This window comes from Oryzias latipes, chromosome 3 (assembly GCF_053564925.1).
Source record: "Oryzias latipes strain Hd-rR chromosome 3, Olatipes_Hd-rR_3.1".
NCBI classification, from domain to species: domain Eukaryota; kingdom Metazoa; phylum Chordata; class Actinopteri; order Beloniformes; family Adrianichthyidae; genus Oryzias; species Oryzias latipes.
In genome coordinates, this window is record NC_136239.1 from 24,912,990 (window position 1) to 24,935,039 (window position 22,050).

Below are 22,050 nucleotides of genomic sequence, written 5' to 3' on the forward strand. Positions count from 1 at the left end.
CAAATCTTATAGCTCTGATCTGTAATTGAAAAAAGGATTCCCTGTCATCACATGTCCTTCTTCCTCTTTTGACTGCTGCCTTTAGGGGTCGCCACAGCAAACAATTCGCTTCCAATCAACCCTATGTTCTAAATCCTAGCTCACATCAGTTATCACAAATTCATATTAACGGCTGTCTTGGGGAACCCCTGGGGGGCTGCCGCCTTGGGAGGGAAGGGGAGGGTTATTTGATGATTTAAGTTATGTTTTGTACTGTTTTCTGAAATCGTGCAATAAAAAATTGTTCACAAAAAAAAAATATTATCATAAATTCACAATTCCTTGACAGAAATACCCTTCTATATTAAATCCATAATTTCTTTATTGGTCTTCCTCTTGGCCTTGTATGTGGCAGCTCTAGCCTCAGTATCTTTACACTTTTATTTCTCACTGTACCCCTTTTAAATGTACCCAAACAATCTCAGTCTGCTTCCCAGAATTTATCTTCAAAAAACTTAACACAAACTGTCTCTCTGATTAATGCATTTCAGATCCTATGCATTTTTGCATTCCCAAAAACCTCAATTATCTTCATAACATCTTTTTCTCAGGCTGGTTTTTACCGCCATCTTCTACCTTTTTTCTTTCATTCTGGCTGACACAGTTCTTTTTTAGACTCTTTTCCATGCAAATGACATTTTTTCTTCTCTCCTGATTAACAATGATTTGAACAAAGAGGTACTCCGAAAAGCAGTTTTAAGGTTATTTTTCTTTATATATGTCCTCGATCATGATAAAAAAAAATATACAAGAACATATAGATAGACATATAAACCTGGCTCTAAACGCTGTTCGAGGTTGTTTTCAAATATGTTTTGTTGGCTACGACACACGGTCAACATGAAAAGCAGAAGCAACTAAAACGACGTGGTCACTTGAATATAACAGCTTGAAATGGGTGTGGCTATGCTCTTAGTTCAGAAAACAACCCAACACACAACTCCGGAAGGGAGGAGGACCTTCTGCTGTCAGGCTGCAGCAGAGACCAGATCCAAGTCACCGGCGTGTCTGGAACTAGCCATCTAAGTGGGAAGGACGTGCAGAAGCGAAAGAAAACGACGAGAAAGGCCGTTTTCTTGTTGTTGCTGCTTGGTCTCTGCTTGTTCAGCAGAGTTGAATAGGTTTCCGGAATGATAGTGGCTCTGGTTGTGGCGTTTTGCTGTCTTCACCATACCACCGGTAAGTCAGACTTACAACAGGAAGTGCTCAGCGATTGCATATAATGTAGTTCAGGGGTCGTTTACAGTATTCTAGCTTGGTGGCCAATTGATCTGAATCGCCTCTTGTTAAATGTAACTGTTACAGACCGGGTTAGGTAGTTCACCTTTAGGGCGCACGTCGGGTGACGGTATTTAATTTAGGTCTGAGACTGTGTATGAATGGAAAAATACAAATTTTCCTAATTGTAAAACCAACAAAACACTATTAACATGCATAAAACGTAAATATATTATATAAAGACGTGTATTAGTAACTGTTACTTCCTAGACAACAAATAGGCCAGGCATCTGCACAACTATTTCTAGTTCTCTGAGGTTCAGTATAGTGCATCCTTCCCTCCTCACCATACCTTTAAGGAATAGTTATCATTTCATAACTTAGAAATAACGAAACTACTGTTTTCGTTATTTCTAAGAGGAGGTTCAGGTTTTTAAAACAGGAATTGTGTAAGTCACAAGGAGAAAAACAGGTACACAAAATGTTTACTTGCTGCTCTGAAAAAATGTGCTTTTTTGTGCGTTTATTCTGTCAAATATTCTGTTAATTATTGTTTCTGTACAATAGTTTCAAGTTTTAAGGGTTTCCCTTTTTATGTGCAGGATGATTAATTGTTTAATTTGAATGAAAAGAGCTGAGACTTCATTGGTTGTTGTGTTTAAAAGATTTCCTACATTTTTGTTTCCCTTATCAAGAAATGATCCCTTATCGTTGTTGATTTTCATCTTTTTAATGCAAAAGTCAAAAATGGTGTTGAGTATTTTTTGATGATGTCTCATTAGATTATAGTTGTGTTCTTTGCCGTGGGATCTATGACGTTGACACTATTTACTATATAGACAAATGCACATTACAGAAATTTTAACTCTTCATTTTTGGTCTGTCATATAAATCTATTTTTTGGGATTTGGAACTTATCTTTTTTTCCATCAATCAAAACAAAAATATTAAAGAAGACAAAAATGCATACCTCTCAAACCTTATTCATAATTTGCTTGTAAAAAGGAAACAAAAAGTGAAAGAGATGCATATTTATGTGTTCGTGGATCTGTAACAGTAAATGAAATGATGAATCCATTAAATGTGAAGTTTATCAAAAATAATTTCATTAATAGCTTGAAATGGAGTTGGAAGAAGCAAACTTGTATATTTGCTCCACTAAAGGAAATCTTTTTTAAATGTTGCCTTTCACGAATATACCAAGCACATTTTTTATTACCAAAAAAGTGTTTCTTTTCTGATGTGCCTGGGTTTATTTTTTGCAGTTGTTTGACAATTCTGTGATTTGTGAGGAAAAGTGGCTGCCTCTTTTTGCATTCCTGGGCAAGTTTCTACTCGCTTTATCTACTGGTTTCTATTTTACTATTTTTTGCTTTTCTTAGTCCTGTTGTGCCTATTTAGTATGCTATTTTACAACAGACACTTCATGCCTCTTTACTATTAAGGAATTATTTTAGTTAAAAAAAAAACAATTTTGGGTGCTTAGGTTTTTTCTACCTTTTACTACACAAATTCAGACTGTGTAATATCAATATCTATACATTTTGTTTTGTTTTACAAACTAAGCATGTTGTCCTTTAAAAAACCTGAATACACTGAATATTTCTTAGCCCAAACCTGTCCAGTATACTGGGTACTTTGGTTAAAAAACAAACAAACAAAGAAACGGTTAGTATTAAAGCCAGTTGGATTACCTCAGCGAGGTTTTCTCTACAGATGATCTCTTTTAACTTCACTGATTTGGGTTCTTTGTTTTTAGGTCAATGGGATTAACGTTGCTCAAACCTTATCAATTGTCCATGTTTCCTCTCCAGAAAATTAGGATCATCTTTTAAACTATTGTCAAGTTGTTCCTAGTGGTCTTCTGAATGGGCGGCCATGGGGCAGCGGTAGGGCAGTCGCCTCCACATCGAAAGATTGCAGATTTAATTCCCCGTTGCCCAAAGTCGAAGTGTCCTTGGGCAAGACACCGAACCCCACCTCGCCTCTGGTGGTAGGTTGGCGCCAGTAATACGGCAGCCATCAGTGTGTGAATGGGACTGTGACTGTAAAGTACTTTGGGCCTTAGAGGAAACTAGAAAAGCGCTATACAAGTTTACGCCTTTCACCACGATTTAGCTGTTTTTAGGCAAAATTAAAAAAAACCTTGTGTTGTTTTCTAGGACATCATTTCTGCAGAGCAGCGTGAGTTCAGGAGAAACAAGTTAGCATTGGAATGAAGCAGAGCAGGGAGACGGTGGCCGCCCATTTTAGTTTCTACATCACAACTGACGACTTCTTCCAACAGCATTTTTTCCATCTGTTCTGGATTCACCACGATTTGGATTAACAAATACTCAGAAATGCAATTTTAATCTGTTTGAATATATCCTCCATCATAAGAAAAATGGCATAGGAACATTTTAAAAACACAATTTTCATTGGAATGGGTCTTCAGGAACTAAACAATCTAACTTTTCTTTAATGATAATTTTGTATTCATCTCTCTTTCAGGTCAGTTAAGGACTCCTTTAAACAAATATATAAGTCATTATGAAGAGTTGTCTTATGACACGGAAGCCTTGCACCAAAGTCACCAGAGAGCCAAGAGGGCACTCTCTCCTCATGACATGACTGTGCACCTTAACTTTCACGCTCATGGAAGGTCAGTTAAGTACTATGAACACCACCTCTTCTAACTTAATCACAACTTGTTGTCTTGCATCGAACCAAATCTGCTTCTGGAATTTGTATCCACATTCATATAGTTTTGTTATACATGTATTTTGATGGTGATGATTTTCTATATTTCATGTTGTGGTACTTTCTATACCTTCTTTTATCAGTATGTTGTATGTTTACATTTGATAAGCAATACCTTATTTTTTTTTGTTTTAGGTCTCATTCATTTTATTTGTGCTTCAGGCATCACAATTGTTGAGAAATGTTTGACTTTATTGCAAGTGTTTTAGATTCAAACAATTGACAAAAAACTCATGAAAATAGTATATCATGACAAGCGTAAATGGAGTTTGATCACTATTAGCCCAGTTTGGACATTTTTACTGCTGTTGGTTTCTTTGCATTGGACAAAAATTGTTTGAATACATTCTGGTTTTTGGTTAATTGAGTTTTAAGATAGGTGGGACATCCTTGCATTGGGGCCCTGATGCAAATGGCTGTGTCAAAACGTCACTATTTAAATCTTGAAAAGCCATGATTATGAACATTTATGAAGTTCTTCTGTACTTGGGCTGTTTGCAGCTTCAAGAGCTACCAGACGACTTATCAGAACTGTTTGAACCGCAAGTTCCTAAGAGAACAAAACATCCTGAAGGGGATTGTTTGCTAAATCAATCTGTGACCCATGCTCAATTATGCTTACCAAGAGAAGCACGGAAGAGCAAATCCAATTTGGATTGGATACAAAAAGTCACCCAAAATCAAGCTCTGGATTAGGCCAGTTAATGTTTATACTTCAATCTAAAATTGAATGGAGATCGTGTTTTATTGTGATGTTTATCAGGCCACAATTGGGCCTGAATCCAGCAGACGAATACAGCTATAAAAAGCTTAAAAGGCTGTTATAAATAGTTTCAGAGACCCAAAATGGGACAAACTCAGGAGTGCAAGACCCCAGATTTATTCATTCTTGAACTTGGAGGACAACAGACACAGGAGACATACAGCCAATGCGCGAATGCTATGATGATTGGAGAGGGTTAGTAACCGGAAATTGCTTTTAGTAGTTGGAGCAAAAACAGGAAGAAGGCTTACTGGGATGAGGAAAGTGATCTGCAGGGAGAAGAGAGGGGCGGAGTGAAGTCCTTGCTATAGTAAATGGAAGGAGGTGTGGCTCCAGACACAGAGGCCGGAAAGGAGGAGTACGCTCATAGGAGCATGGTAAAACTCAGGCTCAGTCACAAGCCCTTATGATTTCACAACACAATTAATACTCTACAGAAGGTTATCTGGGAACAGTTCCACCATTTCAGAGATGCGGGGACTGATGAGGCTTGGGGGGACATAGTGTGGCAGAGAAACAGGAGCAGACTATGGCAGCAGCACCATGAAGCTGAGAGCGGAGGCTGGAACACTGGCTGAGCAGGTTGGCTGGAAGTTTGGTTGAGTGGCGAGCAGAACAGGTAGACGAGCTGACAGCATAAACAGAGCAGGTGAGTTGACAGAACGCTTGCAGTGCAACGATCCGGCAGAGAGTGAAGGGCAGAGGCAGACATTTATTGGAGCAGGCGGGGGTGGAGGAAATCAGAGTCAATTAGGAGCAGGACGGCAGCTGCTACCATGACAAACTGTACACTTTTTTTATTACAGAAAAATCAAAAGCAAGTACTCCATCATGACTGATGTATGGCTTATTTGAATAGGAAAAAGCTTTTTTTGTCCTTCCTCACATAATTATGACCCAGTCAGGTGAAAGAGCGAGGCATCTTTATCAAATACAAGGAATTAATTCAGCTGTAGCAGCACAGGAGTGGTAGAACCAAATGTGAACAGACAATTAAAGAATCAAGTTTTACATTACATGAAGAAAATTAGGACATAATATTTGACGACATTAATTATACCTTTTTCAGAAGCCTAAATCTATGTATGAAAGCTTACTGTGTCCTTATGGTCCTCTACTCTCTTGTTTTTGTTAGCTTTTGACATGGTGCTGTTTTTTCCCCCTAAAATGTTTCCCATTTAAAATATCTGTAAACCTGGACATGCGGAACAGGAACAACATACACATATGTGTCTTTCCCTTTTTGTTTACATAAAAACTTGTTTTGAACACAACACTGTGGCACCTCAAACTGCACCCTTCCCTGAAGAAATGACCAAAATATTTGTGGAATTTAAAAGTTTTTTCCCTTACACAGTTGTTTCTTTCTTTTTTTATTTCAAGATAACAGACTGCTTCAGGATAATTTACCCTTTTAAAAAAGCTTGTTTTACTTGCTTTTTGAGTCATATTGATTGTGACAGCGGGTATTATCAAGAGAGAGAAACTAGACAGTTTTTCCCCATCTGTCGTAGACCCACAAGCAAATGGAAACCTCACCCTTGATAGATAATTTTAATGTCTCCAATCAACCTGTGTTAGACTGGCTGGACCAAACCCACATGGAGGACATGCAAAACCCACACAGAGGGGGGACCAGCCAGGATTCAAACCACAGACTTCTTGCTCTGAGGCTACAGTGTGAACCACTACACAACTGTGCAGCTCCTCTATTAACAATTACATCCTATTTTACTTTAACCAGTAGCTCATATGGCAGTCACGTTTTGCTCATTCTTTTGCTTTTGTTATTCTTTCTTAATCTAATAATTATTATTGAAAGCAACCTTATTTATATAAAGGAGTTGAAGATCTTTTTATGTTCTGCAGTACAGATTAAAAACTCATAATGAGTCTTTAATCACCAAGCTAGAGGAAAAAAATAAACAATGTGTTTAATTGCCCTCTGTACTAAAAATGTTGAACTACATTTTTGCTTAATCTATAAAATTTGTCAGATTTATGACATGCATCGACAGAAAGTCTGTCCAAAAAAGAAAACATCTGAACACTCGTTTGTTTTGATCATCTGGAAAAGGAAATCCTGAAGTTTATTTGGCCATTAAATATTAATCCTTTTTTTTTAATTATTATGATTTCTGACTGAGTGGTCAAACAATTTTTTTCAATTGCCAGCTGAGACCCTGAATCTTTGATAATGCTAGTCTTTCATATTTTCTAGTGTGCTCTCTTTCATTATTAAAAAAAAAAAACATTAACAAAATGTGTACAATAAGCATGTATCAGAATCTCAACTTTGGAAGGTCTTTTAATTTTTAAACAGTAAAATGAGAAATATTTTCTCTGAATTATGTTGTGTTCAAAGGGGATTGCTAGTGTAAGAATAGCATTTTATTTAATCACAGTCGAGTCATGTGCCAGAGGCATAATCCAAGAGCCTAATCATTTGGTTTCTTTTTGCTGAAGGAGAATTGTTCTTTCATGTGTTTGAACATCTTACTACACTGATGCAGGAATCTAAAAAATCTGTTTGCTAGCATGTACCTTCTACACTTATTGTTTTTAGTGCTTTAAAGCAAATAAAAAAGCAAAGTATTACTTAACAAAGAACAGCAAATTAGATGCAAACTGTTCATAGTGTTGTTTTCTCTTAGTTTTGTATTTTCCTTTCATCATAAATGAATATTGTCACAACAAGCTATTGGTCCTGATGGTTTGATTCCACCATCAATGGCTTCCTTATCTTCTGTTTTTCATTGTAGACATTTTCCGTTGCGGATGAAGCGGGATACGACTTTGTTTACTCCAGATCTGGTCATCGAGGATTCAGGGGACCAGCCACCCCTTGACACGTCACACATATACAGCGGAGAGATCTTTGGTGAGCTTAAGACAGTCAACAACTGATGATTCAGTGTTTTGCCAAATGGCATGTGGGCCGGCAGTAGTCTGGAATTGAGCACCAGCGGTGGGTAAAGATTTACTTACTTGGATGGGCACTAACATTTTTGACGCATGTATGTTAAATTACTGATCACTGAAAAAAATGTGAAAGTGAAATAAACTGAAGCTGGATCACAGAAACTAAAGGACAAAGTTGTCTCCGCAGATTTGAAAGAAACTCCTAGAGAAACGTATTCAAGGCAAAGGTTGTAGAACCTTGTCTAAGCAGCTTCCTGTCCCTGATTCAGATTGGAATTTTTCTTTTTCACTTTCGACAAGCCAGAACATTTCTCTGTGCTATATTGTTTTACTTATTTACTTACTTACTTCTTACTGTATGAAGGTATGTATACTTATGAATAATGCTCCCATTCTATGGCAGCGATGAAACGCCATATCATTCCCCCTTTTGCTCACTCTACACTGACTCTAAGCCGGTCAGTGGGAACAATGTGAGGTTCCAAGTCTTGCTAATAAACCGTTCAATCAGCACACATGGGTTGGTGGATTTTTATTTAAGTTGCAGTTTTTCTCTCTCGTGTTTTGTGAGTTGTCATATAAAAATAAACGTACTTCCCCTTTTTTGAGTTATTTCTGAAGCCATTTTTACGTTTTTCTTTCAATATCAGCAATGTAACAGAAGTTTTGTTTTAGTGCAAACGTTGTGTACAATAGGTGCTTTAGAATTGATCAAAATACGATGAAACAGAAAACTAAATGGAAATAAATGAATTCTTTATGGATATCTACATATTTATCTACATATTTACACTGTTATATATTTTCCTTTTTCTGTGTGAAATATAGGTCTATAAAAATACTAACTAAAATCCTAATTAAGTTTTACCCAGGTAACATATAAACACAGTATTGCTCATTTTACCTTTTAAAGCATTTATTCTGTTTTCTCTGTTTCAATTGTCAGGTGAAAGGAACACTCGGATCCATGGCTCTGTAGTGGATGGACGGTTTGAGGGTTTCATTAATACCGATCTAGGCACATACTATGTTGAACCTGCAGAGCGGTATCTTCAGAACAAGAACACGACTGTCCACTCTGTCATCTATCATGAGGACGATATTGGTAAGCTAACATTTCTTAGTAAGAAGAGATGCCAATGAATTTTTATGGAAAAAATCTATTGTTTTTGATTGGATTTATACAATAAACTTGTTATATTTATCTTAGATTTTAGAAGTATTCAACTTAGGTATTACAATTTAAGTTAAATGATAATATACAAATGAATAAAGAAGATTACTTAAGATGTTTTAATGAGAGGTGACATTTTTGATGGATTTCTTTTCGTTTTCGTTTTTTTCTTTTTTTTAAAGAAATTCATATATTTTGACTACATAATTTTTAGAGCCTAATCTGGAATTTTATATCTGAATTTAAATTGCCTTGTTTAGTAACACATGGCAACAAAATTCACAAAAAACATAGACACATTGGAAGAAAATCAATGGTATCAGGAAACATTTGGGTCTGATGTCATTTTAATAATTGTACTTTATTAATCATCAATTATCTGGCTGTTACTAAAGGTCAAACAGCCTCTCTTTTTAAAAGCTTTTAGAAGTCAAGTTAGTCATATTCAGAATTCAGCTATTTGGACTAATTAACAAAATCTAACCTTCTTTGTATTGTTTACATATCAAGTTCAAAAGTGGGAGAAAAAAATCTCTATCTCACATTTTTAGTACAAGCAGGTTTGACTTTGTCTGCTGGTGAGACTTGAGCTTTTTGGGATCTTTATTGCATCTACTTTACCTCAGCCCACTTTGCATTGGGCTAAATACATTCATGATGCCATATGAGCTCTTCTATGAGAACCTTTTCTCCTCTTTCTCTTCCAGACTATCCGCATAAGTACGGTCCAGAGGGCGGCTGTGCTCACGATTCTGTGTTTGAGAGGATGAAGAAGCACCAGATGTCTGCAGTAGAGGAGTCAGACAAAGTACGTGCATGCAAGGAAAAGCCACTGTACAATCATATACAAAGCTCTTCAAGTTCCTCTTAGTTTAAGACTGTCACTTTATTTCTACTTTTTTTGTTTTGTTACAATGCCACCTTTATCACAGGCCCAAGAGTTGTCAGTCTGATGGCACCTCTGTGTTAATTTTGCACAGCTTTTTTTCTTTAAATAGGAAATGTACTCGTGGAAGATGGTAAATTCGACATTGTTTTGGTACATTTTGAGAAAGAAAGGAAATTACTAAAATGAGGTGTCATAAAAATGACTAACTAAGCTATATGTGTTTTGTTCAGGAGATGAACTTTGAAAAGGAGGATGAAGAAGAAGACACTTATGGTCCAGTGATTCTGAGGAAGAAGAGGGCAGCAGAAAATGAGAAAACTGTCTGTCAGCTCTTTATCCAGACCGACCATTTATTCCTAAAATACTATGGGTCAAGAGAGGCTGTCCTTGCACAGGTAGAACAACTGTTTAATTGGCATTGTAGTCTAATAAAGGAGGCTACACTTTAAACACCTGGCCTGCTTATGTGCCGATTAGTTTTACAAAGTTAAACCCAGTGCGTTACCAAGCATTAACTTGACTGAGTTTCTGTCTTAAAATGTAGAAAAGCCTCTGAAGCAACATATTTCTATGCTTCAACCTATATTTATTAGAGGTTTATTGCAGCTTCCATAGGCTAAAGTATAGCCAAGAGAAAGGATAATTGTAGTACTAAAAACATACTTTTGCAGAAACTGCATAACTTCCACCCTGACATGACTAGTTGAGTCTCTGTAGCATTTTGGTCGGTTAGTAGTTGAAAATGTGTCAAAGCTATTGTTTGCATTAAGGTTTTAATTTTACAAAATTTCATAGAATCACATGAATTTTTTTTTTGTTTTGTTTCAATATGATTCAAAACTTCAAAACAGTTTTTTTAACAAAGTTCTTAAATGCAATGAAAACGCTACCCAATATCTGGTATTACTTCATCTTTTAGCTTGCACTTGTTCTATGAAAAGTATCATGGTTAGTACAACATAGATGTTTCTTTTAAAGAGCATTCAAGGACCATTTAAAAGTAAAAAGTTAGAAATCACTAAAAAGCCATTCTAAGATAATATTAACTTTTTTTACAGAACTGTTTTGATGCTTTAACATGCAACTTTTTTTGTTTTTTTGTTTTACAGATTTCCAACCATGTAAGCGCTATTAATGCAATTTATATGAACACAGATTTCATGGGCATAAAAGGGATCAGCTTCATGGTGAAAAGGATCAGGGTAAGTTTATTCTTACAAAGAGTATTTTACGTAGAAATACAGTATGCACCAGAAACAAGTCAAACTGAAATCCAATTGATGTTGAAAGTATGTCTAAAAAACAGCTGATTAAATATAAAAAAATCAACACAGACTGTGACATCTACAGTCTCTTTGCCTTCACTTTCCCCTCTAGTAGTGTAAGTCCTTTTATTGTTTTTTAGATAAATGGCACAAAGGAGGCAAATGACGAAAGTAATCCTTTTCGCTTTTCCAACATCGGAGTGGAAACGTTTTTGAACCTGAACTCTGAGCAGAACCACGATGACTTCTGCTTAGCCTACGTCTTCACTGATAGGGACTTTGATGATGGTGTGCTTGGCTTGGCTTGGGTCGGGTCTACTGCAGGTTTGTACTAAAACTCATACCGTAAGTACTGACACTTTGGTCCTTCAAAGCAATTTTATATATTTATTTTTTAAGTGGCAAGATAAATTAAGTTCTCAAACAAAACCTCTTAGATTGAATCCCTTCTGAGTTGTTTCAGGAATCAGGTAAAGAACGTGATCCAAAATTATGCATTTGCCTTATTTTAATTTTACTGCATTTCCTAAACTTAGTACCTTGTTATGTAATCTGTTTCTTTACTCAGTTATGGCAATATTTTTGAGCCCAATTTGATGTATTTTTGTTAAGATTTTTAGTTGTTTTGCAGCTTTTTAAAATCTACGACGGAGTATTAGGGCCACCAAAAAAAAAAAAGTAAAATTACGAGATTTTATCTCGTAAATTTAGGAGATAAAAACTCGTAAATTTACGACTTAAAATCTCATAAATTTACGAGAAAAAAGTCGTAGATTAAGGAAAAAACACCGAAGTTGTCAGTTTATCGGAACCTCGCTTGAAGATGAAGTATGTGGAGCCTTTTGTGAAGCTTCATTTCCGGATTATTATAGGTTTAAAACAAAGAGATTCTGAACCTTTTGGCGACTCAAAATCAGATTAGTTTCCGTGTAGCAGTCTTTCCGGGGTTCAGTGTCAGTAAAGCGGAGTTTAATATGTAAAATAAGGAGCTCAGAGACACGTTTGGGTGTAGACAATCGCTGCAGCCTTTATTCTCCTTTTCATTCACATATCCTGAAGTTCATTTGTCTCATTACGTCATGAACCTGTCATCCCAACACCAATGCGGAAGTAAACAGTGTTACAAACGCCCCCTCCTGCAGATGAAATGTCCCGTTTCAGCATAAAACAATAAAGAGGAATGAAAATAGTGTTTTATATTAGCTTTGGAACATTGAAAATGCCAAAAAAAGTGCTCCTCCTTTTGTGTGACGGAAGCGTCACACAGACGTAGAGTCTTGTCTTTGGTGGAGGAAGAAAGGATTCAAGCCAACAGCTGCAGGGACACCGACGACGGCTTCATCGGGCTGCAGAGATCCTGCAAACCAACCATCAATAAATAAAACTTTAATGAATCGTAAATCAAACAAATGACCTTCCAGACATTTGGAACGTTATCAATAAACATTCAGCTCACCTGTTCAACAAAGTTTAGTCGGTCTTCTCTGCGGCTGCACGGCGTTCACCTGCTGCTCTGCATGCTCACTTCCACTGTAATCTCCTAAAATTACGAGTTTTTTTTCTCCTAAATTTTCGAGTTTTTATCTCCTAAATTTACGAGATAAAATCTCGTAATTTTACTTTTTTTTTTTTTTTGGGTGGCTCTTTTTTTTTTTTTTTTGGTGGCCCTAATACTCCGTCGTAAAAATCCATTTTCTGTATAAATAAGTATCTAAATTATTTTGTAGAAGAAAAAGAAACTTAGAATAAAATATAAACATACCTTCCTTTTTGGGTCCTCCGAATGAGAGAAGGGGGAGCTCAAAAATATATGAATAAATGTTCAACCTTCAAGTTAGAAAAGATGTATTCAAAGTGAAATAGTAACCATAATTCCATCATGCTCACATCATTTGTGATTAATGAGCACATTGCCTGTTTTGAAATCTTTGTTTGTTTAGATCTGTATCTCATATAAATGTTTAGATTACTTTAAGCAGCTGCATCTTCAGCACTGTCATTTGTGTGACATAGATGTTTCTGAGATTTTCTGTATCTTTGTCATAGGCAGCTCTGGAGGAATATGTCAAAAGACAAAAAAATATGGTGATGGAAAGTACCAGTCCCTCAACACCGGCATCATTACTGTGCAGAATTACGGTTCCCACATTCCTCCCACGGTGTCGCACATTACCTTTGCGCATGAAGTTGGGCACAACTTTGGTTCTCATGTTAGTATCTGTGTCCAGAGGAGGTTTCTTTTTTGTAATCTATGTTGTCTTGCAAAGCTGTGAGATGAAGTTCAGGCACCATGTCTTCTTACTTTTCCTTTCCTGCTTTTTCACAGCACGACAGTGAAATGGAATGCAAACCTGGAGAGTCAAATGATCGAAACACAAAGAAGCTGGGCAACTATATCATGTATGCCAGAGCAACATCAGGGAGCAAATTAAACAACAACAAGTTCTCACAATGCAGCCTCCACAGTATTAATAGTGTTCTGTCAAGGAAAAGAAACATCTGTTTTGTTGGTAATTTCTCTAATTAACATTTTTCCATCATTGTTTTCTTGCGTGTTTTTGAGAGGGATTTTGTTTTGAAGGGCCTATATATCATGCTTTTCCTAAGCCTTTGAGAGTAAACTATGTCCATATTTATGATAATATATCACCGTTGGTACACTAAAGAACGATTTAGTTATGCCATATGAGTTGTTTTCGCTGTTTGTTTTCCTACCTGAAAATAAGATGACTCGATCTCGGAGGCACCGCCTTTCGCTCCTTGTGGGTGCCGCCCATTTCATGACATCATCTCAGAGCGGACCTCAGCAATGTGTCTGCATCCCGTCCACCAAACCAAACAACATTTGAATTTTTTCAAAGATGGACGTGCATTTTGTGCAAATAAAATGAAAGCGTTTTGCAGATTTACGCTAGCTCCGAAGAGAAAGTGGGTGTGTGTTTTAGCCTGGGAGTGGTGCTGGCAGCGCAGACTCTTCCTGGAAGGGGCTGTTCCTCATTAATCTATTTCACAATGTGAGAACCCACTTGTTTTCATGGCTTGGGAGGGGCTGAGGAATGCTCAGAAATGTGTAAATGGATCAAAATGCCGCTTTGGGGTAGTGTTTTTTGAGGAATGAACATTATAAAACACTTAAAAGCTCAAAAAGTTGATTTTGCATGATATAGGCCCTTTGACTCTGGTTTTGTTTGTGTACAGAGCCTGGCCAGGCTAGCTGTGGGAATGGACTTGTGGAAAATGGAGAGGAGTGTGACTGTGGCTACAGTGAAGAATGTAAAGACCCCTGCTGCTATAGCGCCAGCGAAGAAATAAGCAAACGGTGCAAGATTAAACCTGGCACTGAATGCAGGTCAGAATTTTTAGTATTACACTAGTTAACAAATAATGAAGCAGAGTTTTATATGCTTGTTAAATACATTTCTACTCATTGCATATTTTTTCTTTTTTATGCAGTCCTAGCGGAGGTCCATGTTGCTCAAATGAGTGTAAATTTAAGAATTCCAGCAATACATGCAGACTGGAGTCTGACTGTGCCTTGAAGGGCTTTTGCAATGGAAGTAGTGCTCTGTGCCCAAAATCAAAAGCAAAAGAGGACTTCACCACTTGCAATTCAGAAACACAAATTTGCCAAAATGGAGTAAGTTTGTTGCTCATTTGAAGGTTTTTTTCTTTTTGTCTTTTGGTGCATAATTCTTATTTGCTTGGAATAGGTCTGCACTGGTTCCATTTGCCATAAGTATAAGCTAGAGGACTGCATTTGTTCCAGTGAAGATATCATGAATATGCCAGCTGAGCTGTGCCATGTGTGCTGCCAGGAGAGCCGTGAGTAACAGACTGCAATTTCAATGATTTAAGAAAAACACAGCATTTTTTTTTACTTTGTTTGGCATGTCAGGAGAGAAAAGTTCAACATTATGCTGGTACAATACTGAAAATCCAAACGTGACAGAAATTCCAATGCCGTTATTTATTTAGTACATATTTACATACAATACACACATATTAAATTAGTAAAAAGAGAACATAAATATTTAGGATATCAAATAAGTTTCTAAATTTCAACTGAAGGCTAGATTATAAAGGTAGGCCTTGAGCCGTCCTTTAAAAACATGATCAGTCTCTGTGGCCCTGAGGCTCTCTGGGAGGCTGTTCCACAGGCGAGGTCCATAAAAACTGAATGAGGCCTCGCCTTATGTTATAGTTCTGACTTTTGGGATAACCAAAAGTCAGAACTAAGGGTCCATGAGGGCTCATACTTTAAAATCATTTCAGATAAATATAAAGGCCCAAGACCTTAAAAACATTTATAAACTGATTAAAGAAGTTTAAAACCAATGTAATGTGTTCCCGGCCCCTGGTCCTCGTTCGTCAGCACGCATGTGGCTGAATTCTGCAGTAGTTGAAGGTTCAATATCCTTCTTCTGGGAAGACCAGAGAGCAGGGCATTACGATAATCGAATCTGCTGGAAATAAAAGCATGCATTACCGCCTCGCTGCTGGCAAGAGAGAGAAATAGGCGGACTCTGGCAGTATTTTTAGGATGAGAAAACCCTGTTTTTGTTGTATTTTTAATTTGTTGAATAAAAATCATCTCAGAGTCAGATGGCAGCAAATTATTTTATATATGACTTGCATCATAAGAAAAATGCTACAACATGTTAAAAAAACAGAAATACAAATTTCACTGGAGTGGATATTTAAGTCATATGAAGTCATGTTTTATGCTGAGTTGTTACTTTGAAACGTTGCATTTATATCACCTTAAGAACAAAAAATGCCTATTAAAAGATCAAACTAACATATTAAAATCATAGTTGTATAAAATATAAAGTTAAATAGGTATGTTATTACAAGAAAAAAATGAGATTGAAGAACCAGGTCATTTATCATGTTCAAGTAGTAGCTGCTGACATGACTCACGGACATTCAAGGCGCACTTTTCCGGTTTTAATGATGATCGTTCTTTATCCAGGTAAAGTTTGTGCATAGGTCTCTACTTAGTTTTGTTTGTTTCAAAAGGTTCAGTATCCTAAACAGCGAAACTGCACTTCCTGCAGCCACAACCACATCATGTTACACAGATGAATTATACACCCAACTGAAAAGATAGAAGAAGATAAACCATTATTTTAGTATGTTAAATGTCTAATGACATCAATGATGTTGTCACAAGAATGCATTAAATATTATGTCATATGTACCGGTATGTATTTATTTTTGTGCTTGTTAATTTAAATTTCATGCTTGTTTTTATATTATTTTGCTTTGTTTTAATGTAAAGCATTTTGTGTTATACTTTTAAATGAAAAGTGCTTTTAAGTGAAAAGTTTAATTGATTGATGTAAACGACAACTTTAATTAACTCAGTTTGCAGCATTCTAACCACAGCTGTGTGTATAAACAATGTCATATCTCAATACAATGTCTTGTTGTTTCCTAAGATTGAAGATGATATTAAGAGGGAACTTTTTTAAACTTTGATATCTTAATATATCTGGGATACCTTCAGACACACTATGAGTGTCAATTTACAGCAGGGGTGTCAAACTCATTTTCACCGAGGGCCACATCAGCGTAGTGGCTGTCCTCAAAAGGGCGAGATATAACTTATACATGTAACTAAATGTAATGAAAAATAATTTGAACTACTCCTTAATGTTAAATAACGCATTATTTATTTACTATAACTTTTTAAAGTAACAATTACAGTTGCATAGAAAACATGTTTGCTTGTTACTCTAACATAAATCCTTTAAATTTTGTCCGCTTATTAAAACCCACATAACTCCATTAATGAAGGATCAAACTGTCCAAGTGAATAAAGATAAATAACATAAAACTGAGCTAGAAAGAACGTTTTTTACACGGTCACGTGTAACTTTTTGTCTGCATACACACATAAGACCTGCAAACATTGAATAATTACAGCAATTACACATAAATAATATGTAATCAAATAAAGAAAATTTTTATTTTAAGAAATTAAAACCTTTTATGCTCTTGCGGGCCACATAAAATGACATGGGGGGCCACATTTGGCCCCCGGGCCTTGAGTTTGACACGTGATTTACAGTATGATATTGTAATAGTTGTGAGGATCACAAAAACTGTACAGTGGAGGTTAATGGTTGTATGTAGCATTTACTGGAAAGTTCCTGCCTCATTGGTCCTTAGCTATCCAATGTTCATTGTGTGAAATTGCTAGTCTATAAATTTAGTGGTAATTTCTTGTTCCTCTTCACTTAGTTGACCCCACCACCTGCAGCAGCACAAGTTCTGAGAGATGGGCCAAATACTTCAACAAAACAGTTTTAACAATGCCGCCTGGCTCACCCTGCAATGATTTTAAGGGGTATTGTGATGTGCTCAAGAGGTGTCGTGTGGTCGATGCTGACGGGCCTTTATTAAGGCTAAGGAAATCCATCTTCAATCCAGAGCTCTATGAAAATATCTCAGATTGGCTGGGGGTGAGTTTTCTTATGTTGCTTAACATTAGTGCTTCTCAATTATTTTTTGCAAAGCCCCCCCTAGGAAAAAGAAAATGTTTCGCGCCCCCCCATCCCCCCACCCCATCACACACACACACTCGCTGGAGTGACAATATATTTGGTTAGTATCTATAAAAATTTGTGTAAGTATACATAAAATTGTATCGTTTAACATTAACAAAAGAAAAAAAGTAATGTAAATCCACTTTCAACAAATATTTACTTTGTTTTGCCACACAGAAACCCTGTTATAGTCTAAAACAGAAAAGAAGCTTGAAGTGCCTGAATTAAAAAAAATCTGTCATTCCTTATTTAAACTAGAAACATTTTGTCCAATTGAACCATTTAATACTAAGAAAAATAATTCAAAAAATAAATAATATTACATGTGAATGGATCTGAAACATTAACACAGCAGCACCGATATATTTACCGTTTTTAGTCTGAAGAAGTAGGTTAAAAAAACATTTTGCTGATTTTTTTTTTCCTAAATGATGGATTGTTTATTTATGATCTCATAAAGTGCAGCAGTTTTACTGCATTACCTGCTGTCTAAACAACAGGCAGACAAAGAATACATTTATGGAAAATAAAGATGTCATAAAAATGTCTACAATAGTTAATAAAGAATGACATTATTAGCATGAGCTGAGTAATTTAAAGGCACACGATGATCCTGGTGTTGCGCAGTCTAGGCAGCACTCCGCGTGCTCGTTCCACCTGGCAGCCTGAGCCCACTATCCTTCCCCTTTCTTTCTCACTCATGCAGCAGTGTTTGACAGGAGACAGGAGCAGCTGCAGGGATGGGCAGTTCAGTTTCAGGCTATTACAAACTCTGTGATTTAACAGATGACAGGAACCGAACAATGGTGCCGATTTTTTTTTTTCCCCAAGCACTGAGCCGCTGTCACCACCGCCCCCCGATAAATTTCCGCTCCGGTAAATTGCCCGGATTCTCTGTGCCTAAAACCGGTAGTACTGCGCGCCCCCCCTGGCATCGCATCCACTATTTGAGAAGCACTGCTTTACATACATCTTCAGTGTGCGTTAACTACAGAGAGGCCTGAACACAGTATAAAAAGAACAAGTGCTTCTCCTTCTCAGCTTCTTGTCAGATATAAACATCTTGTTCTGTGTTTCAGGCTTACTGGTGGGCTATACTTTTAATTGGAATTGGTTATATAGTGCTGATGATGGGATTCATCTGTTTATGCAGTCCCTTCATCAAAAGCCACAACAAGAGTTACAATGACAAGAAACCATTACCAGGTATGGAACACAACAGAAAGGAAAATATCTACGTAAAGAACCATTTATGCTAAACAAGGTTAAAAATAAAAGTCATTCAATTTTAACTGATTTTTTCTGATAATGCCTTTCTAAATGTCGATTTTCTGCAGTTACCCGAAGAACACCGCAGCATTCCAGCTCGAGTGTCCGTTACACAGCAGCCAATCCCAGGAATACCAGGAGAACCTGAGATCAAATTCTGCTTTATAATGAGTACCTAAAACACCAATGGTTTCCTCTAAAGATTTACCTCTACCTACATTGCATCTTCATGTTAATGAACAAAGCCCAAAGTTTCTGAGAATAGATTGAGCGGCCTTTTTCTCAGAGCCAGAACTACGATGGTTTCAGGATTTATATTTTATAAAAAAAAGTTAAAATTTACAGGGAGGTGCAACTCACTAAGCCTTTTTTTTGTCTTCATAATCGATGTTTTCTTTTATAGTATGTGTGTTTGTCACCATGGACATGGAAACATATCTATGCCTTTGCAGTGATCCTATTGGTTGAAATGATTAGCACTTTGCTCCATTTATCGTTTTCAACATTTATTTTTGATTCAATATCTCAGGAACAATACAATAATAGAAAATACATGCTGGCTGCCTTGTAATGTCTGAAGTTGAATGACAAGATTGCAAACGCACAATTTGGATGAGAAGATGACATCACAAGGGAATGCTACTGGTGATATGGTTTTGAAGTTGCCTTAATGCTCTGATATGTAGATGAACCCAAATGTTTGTGCCCCTCTTGAATGCTGTATAGTCTACAACTGATTTTACAAGTCAATCCTCAGAGTTTACTTTTTTTGCTGTGATGATAAGTATAGAGAAGAAGAACGTGGAGGCAAAAAATTTGTTTTAATGACCTCATATTTCTAAAAAATATATATGTCGTGGGGGGGGGAACCATTACACTGTTTATCGTTCCCTCCTGACAAACCCAGCAAAGGTATAATATTTGAATTTTCAGTTCCTTAGTTTTATTTGCAATCTCAATTTGGTAAAACCAATGCACTGTAATGAAACTTTTTAGATTCTGATGGTATGACTTGACTGCTACTCTTTACATTTAATACTGTAAGTTCCTTATTCCCTTGTTGATTTGGATCTTCTCTAGAAAAACGTAGTTATCCACGTTACACCCTCTTAGTTTAATTTGGTTACATTAAAAAGTGTCGGAGGAGATTGACCTGTATCGACAATCGTCTTATCCAAAAAGAGCCCCTATTGATACCAAGCGAGCGTTATTTACTAGTCCGAGCTGCTGAAGAAAAGGCTTTAGTCACGATAGTGTGTGACAATAGAATAAAAGCATAAACGGGTATTGCATAGGTTATAGACTGCTGACACAGATATGCAGACATTTTATAAATTGTTTTATGTTTTACCTTTGTACTACAAAATTTGTCCTTCACGCACGCAATCTGCTGTCTTGTGTCAGATATAAAGGTGTTACTTCACAGTCAGATAAACCGGAGTGGACCTCTTTCAAGTTACATTCAAATGAATTTCTCTCATAGGGGAAGGCAGCTTCATTATAATCCATCTGGAGGTACTGTTGAAGGGCTAAAAACTGTAATAATTAATTTTCAAAAATAACTGAAATAGTTTTAGGTAAAAATAGACGTCAACAAGAAGGTGCTGGCCGACTTTGTTTTCTCTAAAAGGGGCCAGGAGGATATGGATCAGTGGACAGCAGAAAACACATTGGCCTCTTTATAGAGAAATGTCTTTTAATGTGATTACCTCAGTGATACTAAAAATGCACTGCTACAATGCTGTGAACTAAAAAAAAAGATATTTTTGTATTTTTGTCCTTTTTTTTAACTTCTTCTGTTTTGGGGTTATTTTGGGTTGTGTGTGATTGTGTGGGGGTAAATATTTAAAATATTTTAAACTGAGCAAAGATCGCTGTTTTAAAGAACCATAATTAAGATTTTTTTTAGGGCTTTTTGGTTTATTTTCTTGGGTGTTTTTTGGGATTTTATTTTTCTTGTAATTTGTTTTGTTAGGTTGTATGTTGAGAAAGTGTAAACATAATCCAGAATGATAAAGCTTCTGTACTGGTGCCTTAATTTTTTATTGGGTTTTGTACTTTTTCAGTTTCTTCTATTGTATTTTTACTTTCTTGTTGATTTTCTTCATAACTGCTTTAAAAAATGTAAACCATTTTCAAAGTTAAAATTGAGGTCTTTTGAAATACTTAAATTGCATTAAGAAACCTGAATTTAACTTTTTTTTTTTGGTATTTTATTAAAATATTTTATTGTTGCAAAAAGGTTTTTACTAGAACAGTTTTTCCATACTGTTGATTGGTTTTGTTCACCAATAGGTTGAACTGAAATCCCTTTATTTTACATTGAGTTGGCCTTTTTACATTCCAGTTAGGGATTTTATCTTTATCCCGTTAAAACACATGGGGTCACAGTTGAAGCTTTTGTGTTTCTCCAATAAAACAAAGTCCAACAACATTGGACAGTGAACCTAAAACTCCTTAAGAAGGATCAGTGGAATATTGTAATTGTAGAATTGAAATGCGTTTTCATGACAGATTTTAAATAACTTGGATGTACATCTCTATGCCTCTGTAGAAGAAAGCAGGTTTTTGTGGTAAAGAGAGCATGCCTGTGATGCATTTAATGTGTATTAAAAGCACAAAACGTTTCCTCGTTGTGTTCTTTAGGACAGTGAGCCTCTGATTTTGGTTTTTATTTGTTTGTTACATCAAAAAAGTAAACTTCCTTTTACTTTGAGGTTTTTGATCCAAGCCATTACTTTAAATCCCAGACATTTCTGGTTAAATGCATGAATTTCTGTCTCTGGTTTCCCATGGCAATTTCAAGTCTCACGTATGAAGGTGTGTTTTAATTTGCTACTACAGGACTTTAATTGAATTTAGCAGAAATATTAATATAACATGGAAATATTTGCGCTCATTTTACATCTTGTCGTCATAAATCATGCTTTGAGGTTTACAGTTAAATGTTTTGTTGATCAGTTCTCCCTGAGATGCTCCTCACCCAGTTTAAAACTAGCCACATTGTCTCCTTTGTCTTTCCTTTTTTAGAAGTGTGTTAGGTGTACACCAAGTTATTAAAGCAAGTTATTAAAGCAAAAGATTTCTGAAGTATTTATTGATGGTGTGCATTACAGTTAGGCTTGTTAATGATATCAAATCATAGGATGTGGCATTGGATTTCTTTGTCAATAAACCTTTGCTCACCTCAGTGTAAATTGATGAGGGGTGAAAGAGGG

The 22,050-nt window shown here is 36.3% G+C and overlaps 1 protein-coding gene across 2 annotated transcripts; it reads left to right on the forward strand.

Annotated features, from left to right (window-relative positions):
• The first annotated feature begins 947 nt into the window (after positions 1 to 947).
• On the forward strand, positions 948 to 21,459 carry adam10a (ADAM metallopeptidase domain 10a). 2 transcript variants are annotated; one of them, XM_011491303.4, is made up of 16 exons: positions 948 to 1,218; positions 3,751 to 3,901; positions 7,525 to 7,643; positions 8,631 to 8,789; positions 9,566 to 9,666; positions 9,978 to 10,142; positions 10,857 to 10,949; positions 11,153 to 11,336; positions 13,059 to 13,222; positions 13,339 to 13,522; positions 14,211 to 14,361; positions 14,466 to 14,649; positions 14,723 to 14,834; positions 17,259 to 17,479; positions 18,643 to 18,769; positions 18,901 to 21,459. In XM_011491303.4, exons 1-16 carry the CDS (start codon positions 1,170 to 1,172, stop codon positions 18,978 to 18,980), a joined length of 2,244 nt encoding a protein of 747 aa, XP_011489605.1. In that variant the 5' UTR covers positions 948 to 1,169; the 3' UTR covers positions 18,981 to 21,459. The 2 variants fall into 2 exon arrangements, with proteins under 2 accessions (XP_011489605.1, XP_078800614.1); XM_078944488.1 differs by having other exon boundaries at positions 18,717 to 18,769.
• Positions 21,460 to 22,050: the final 591 nt, after the last annotated feature.

Coding starts and splice junctions, on each gene's coding strand:
- adam10a (XM_011491303.4), top strand. CDS start 1,170: ATGATAGTGGCTCTGGTTGTGGCGTTTTGCTGTCTTCACCATACCACC. Junction 3,902..7,524: donor AACTTTCACGCTCATGGAAG/GTCAGTTAAGTA, acceptor TTTTCATTGTAG/ACATTTTCCGTTGCGGATGA. Junction 18,770..18,900: donor TGACAAGAAACCATTACCAG/GTATGGAACACA, acceptor GATTTTCTGCAG/TTACCCGAAGAACACCGCAG.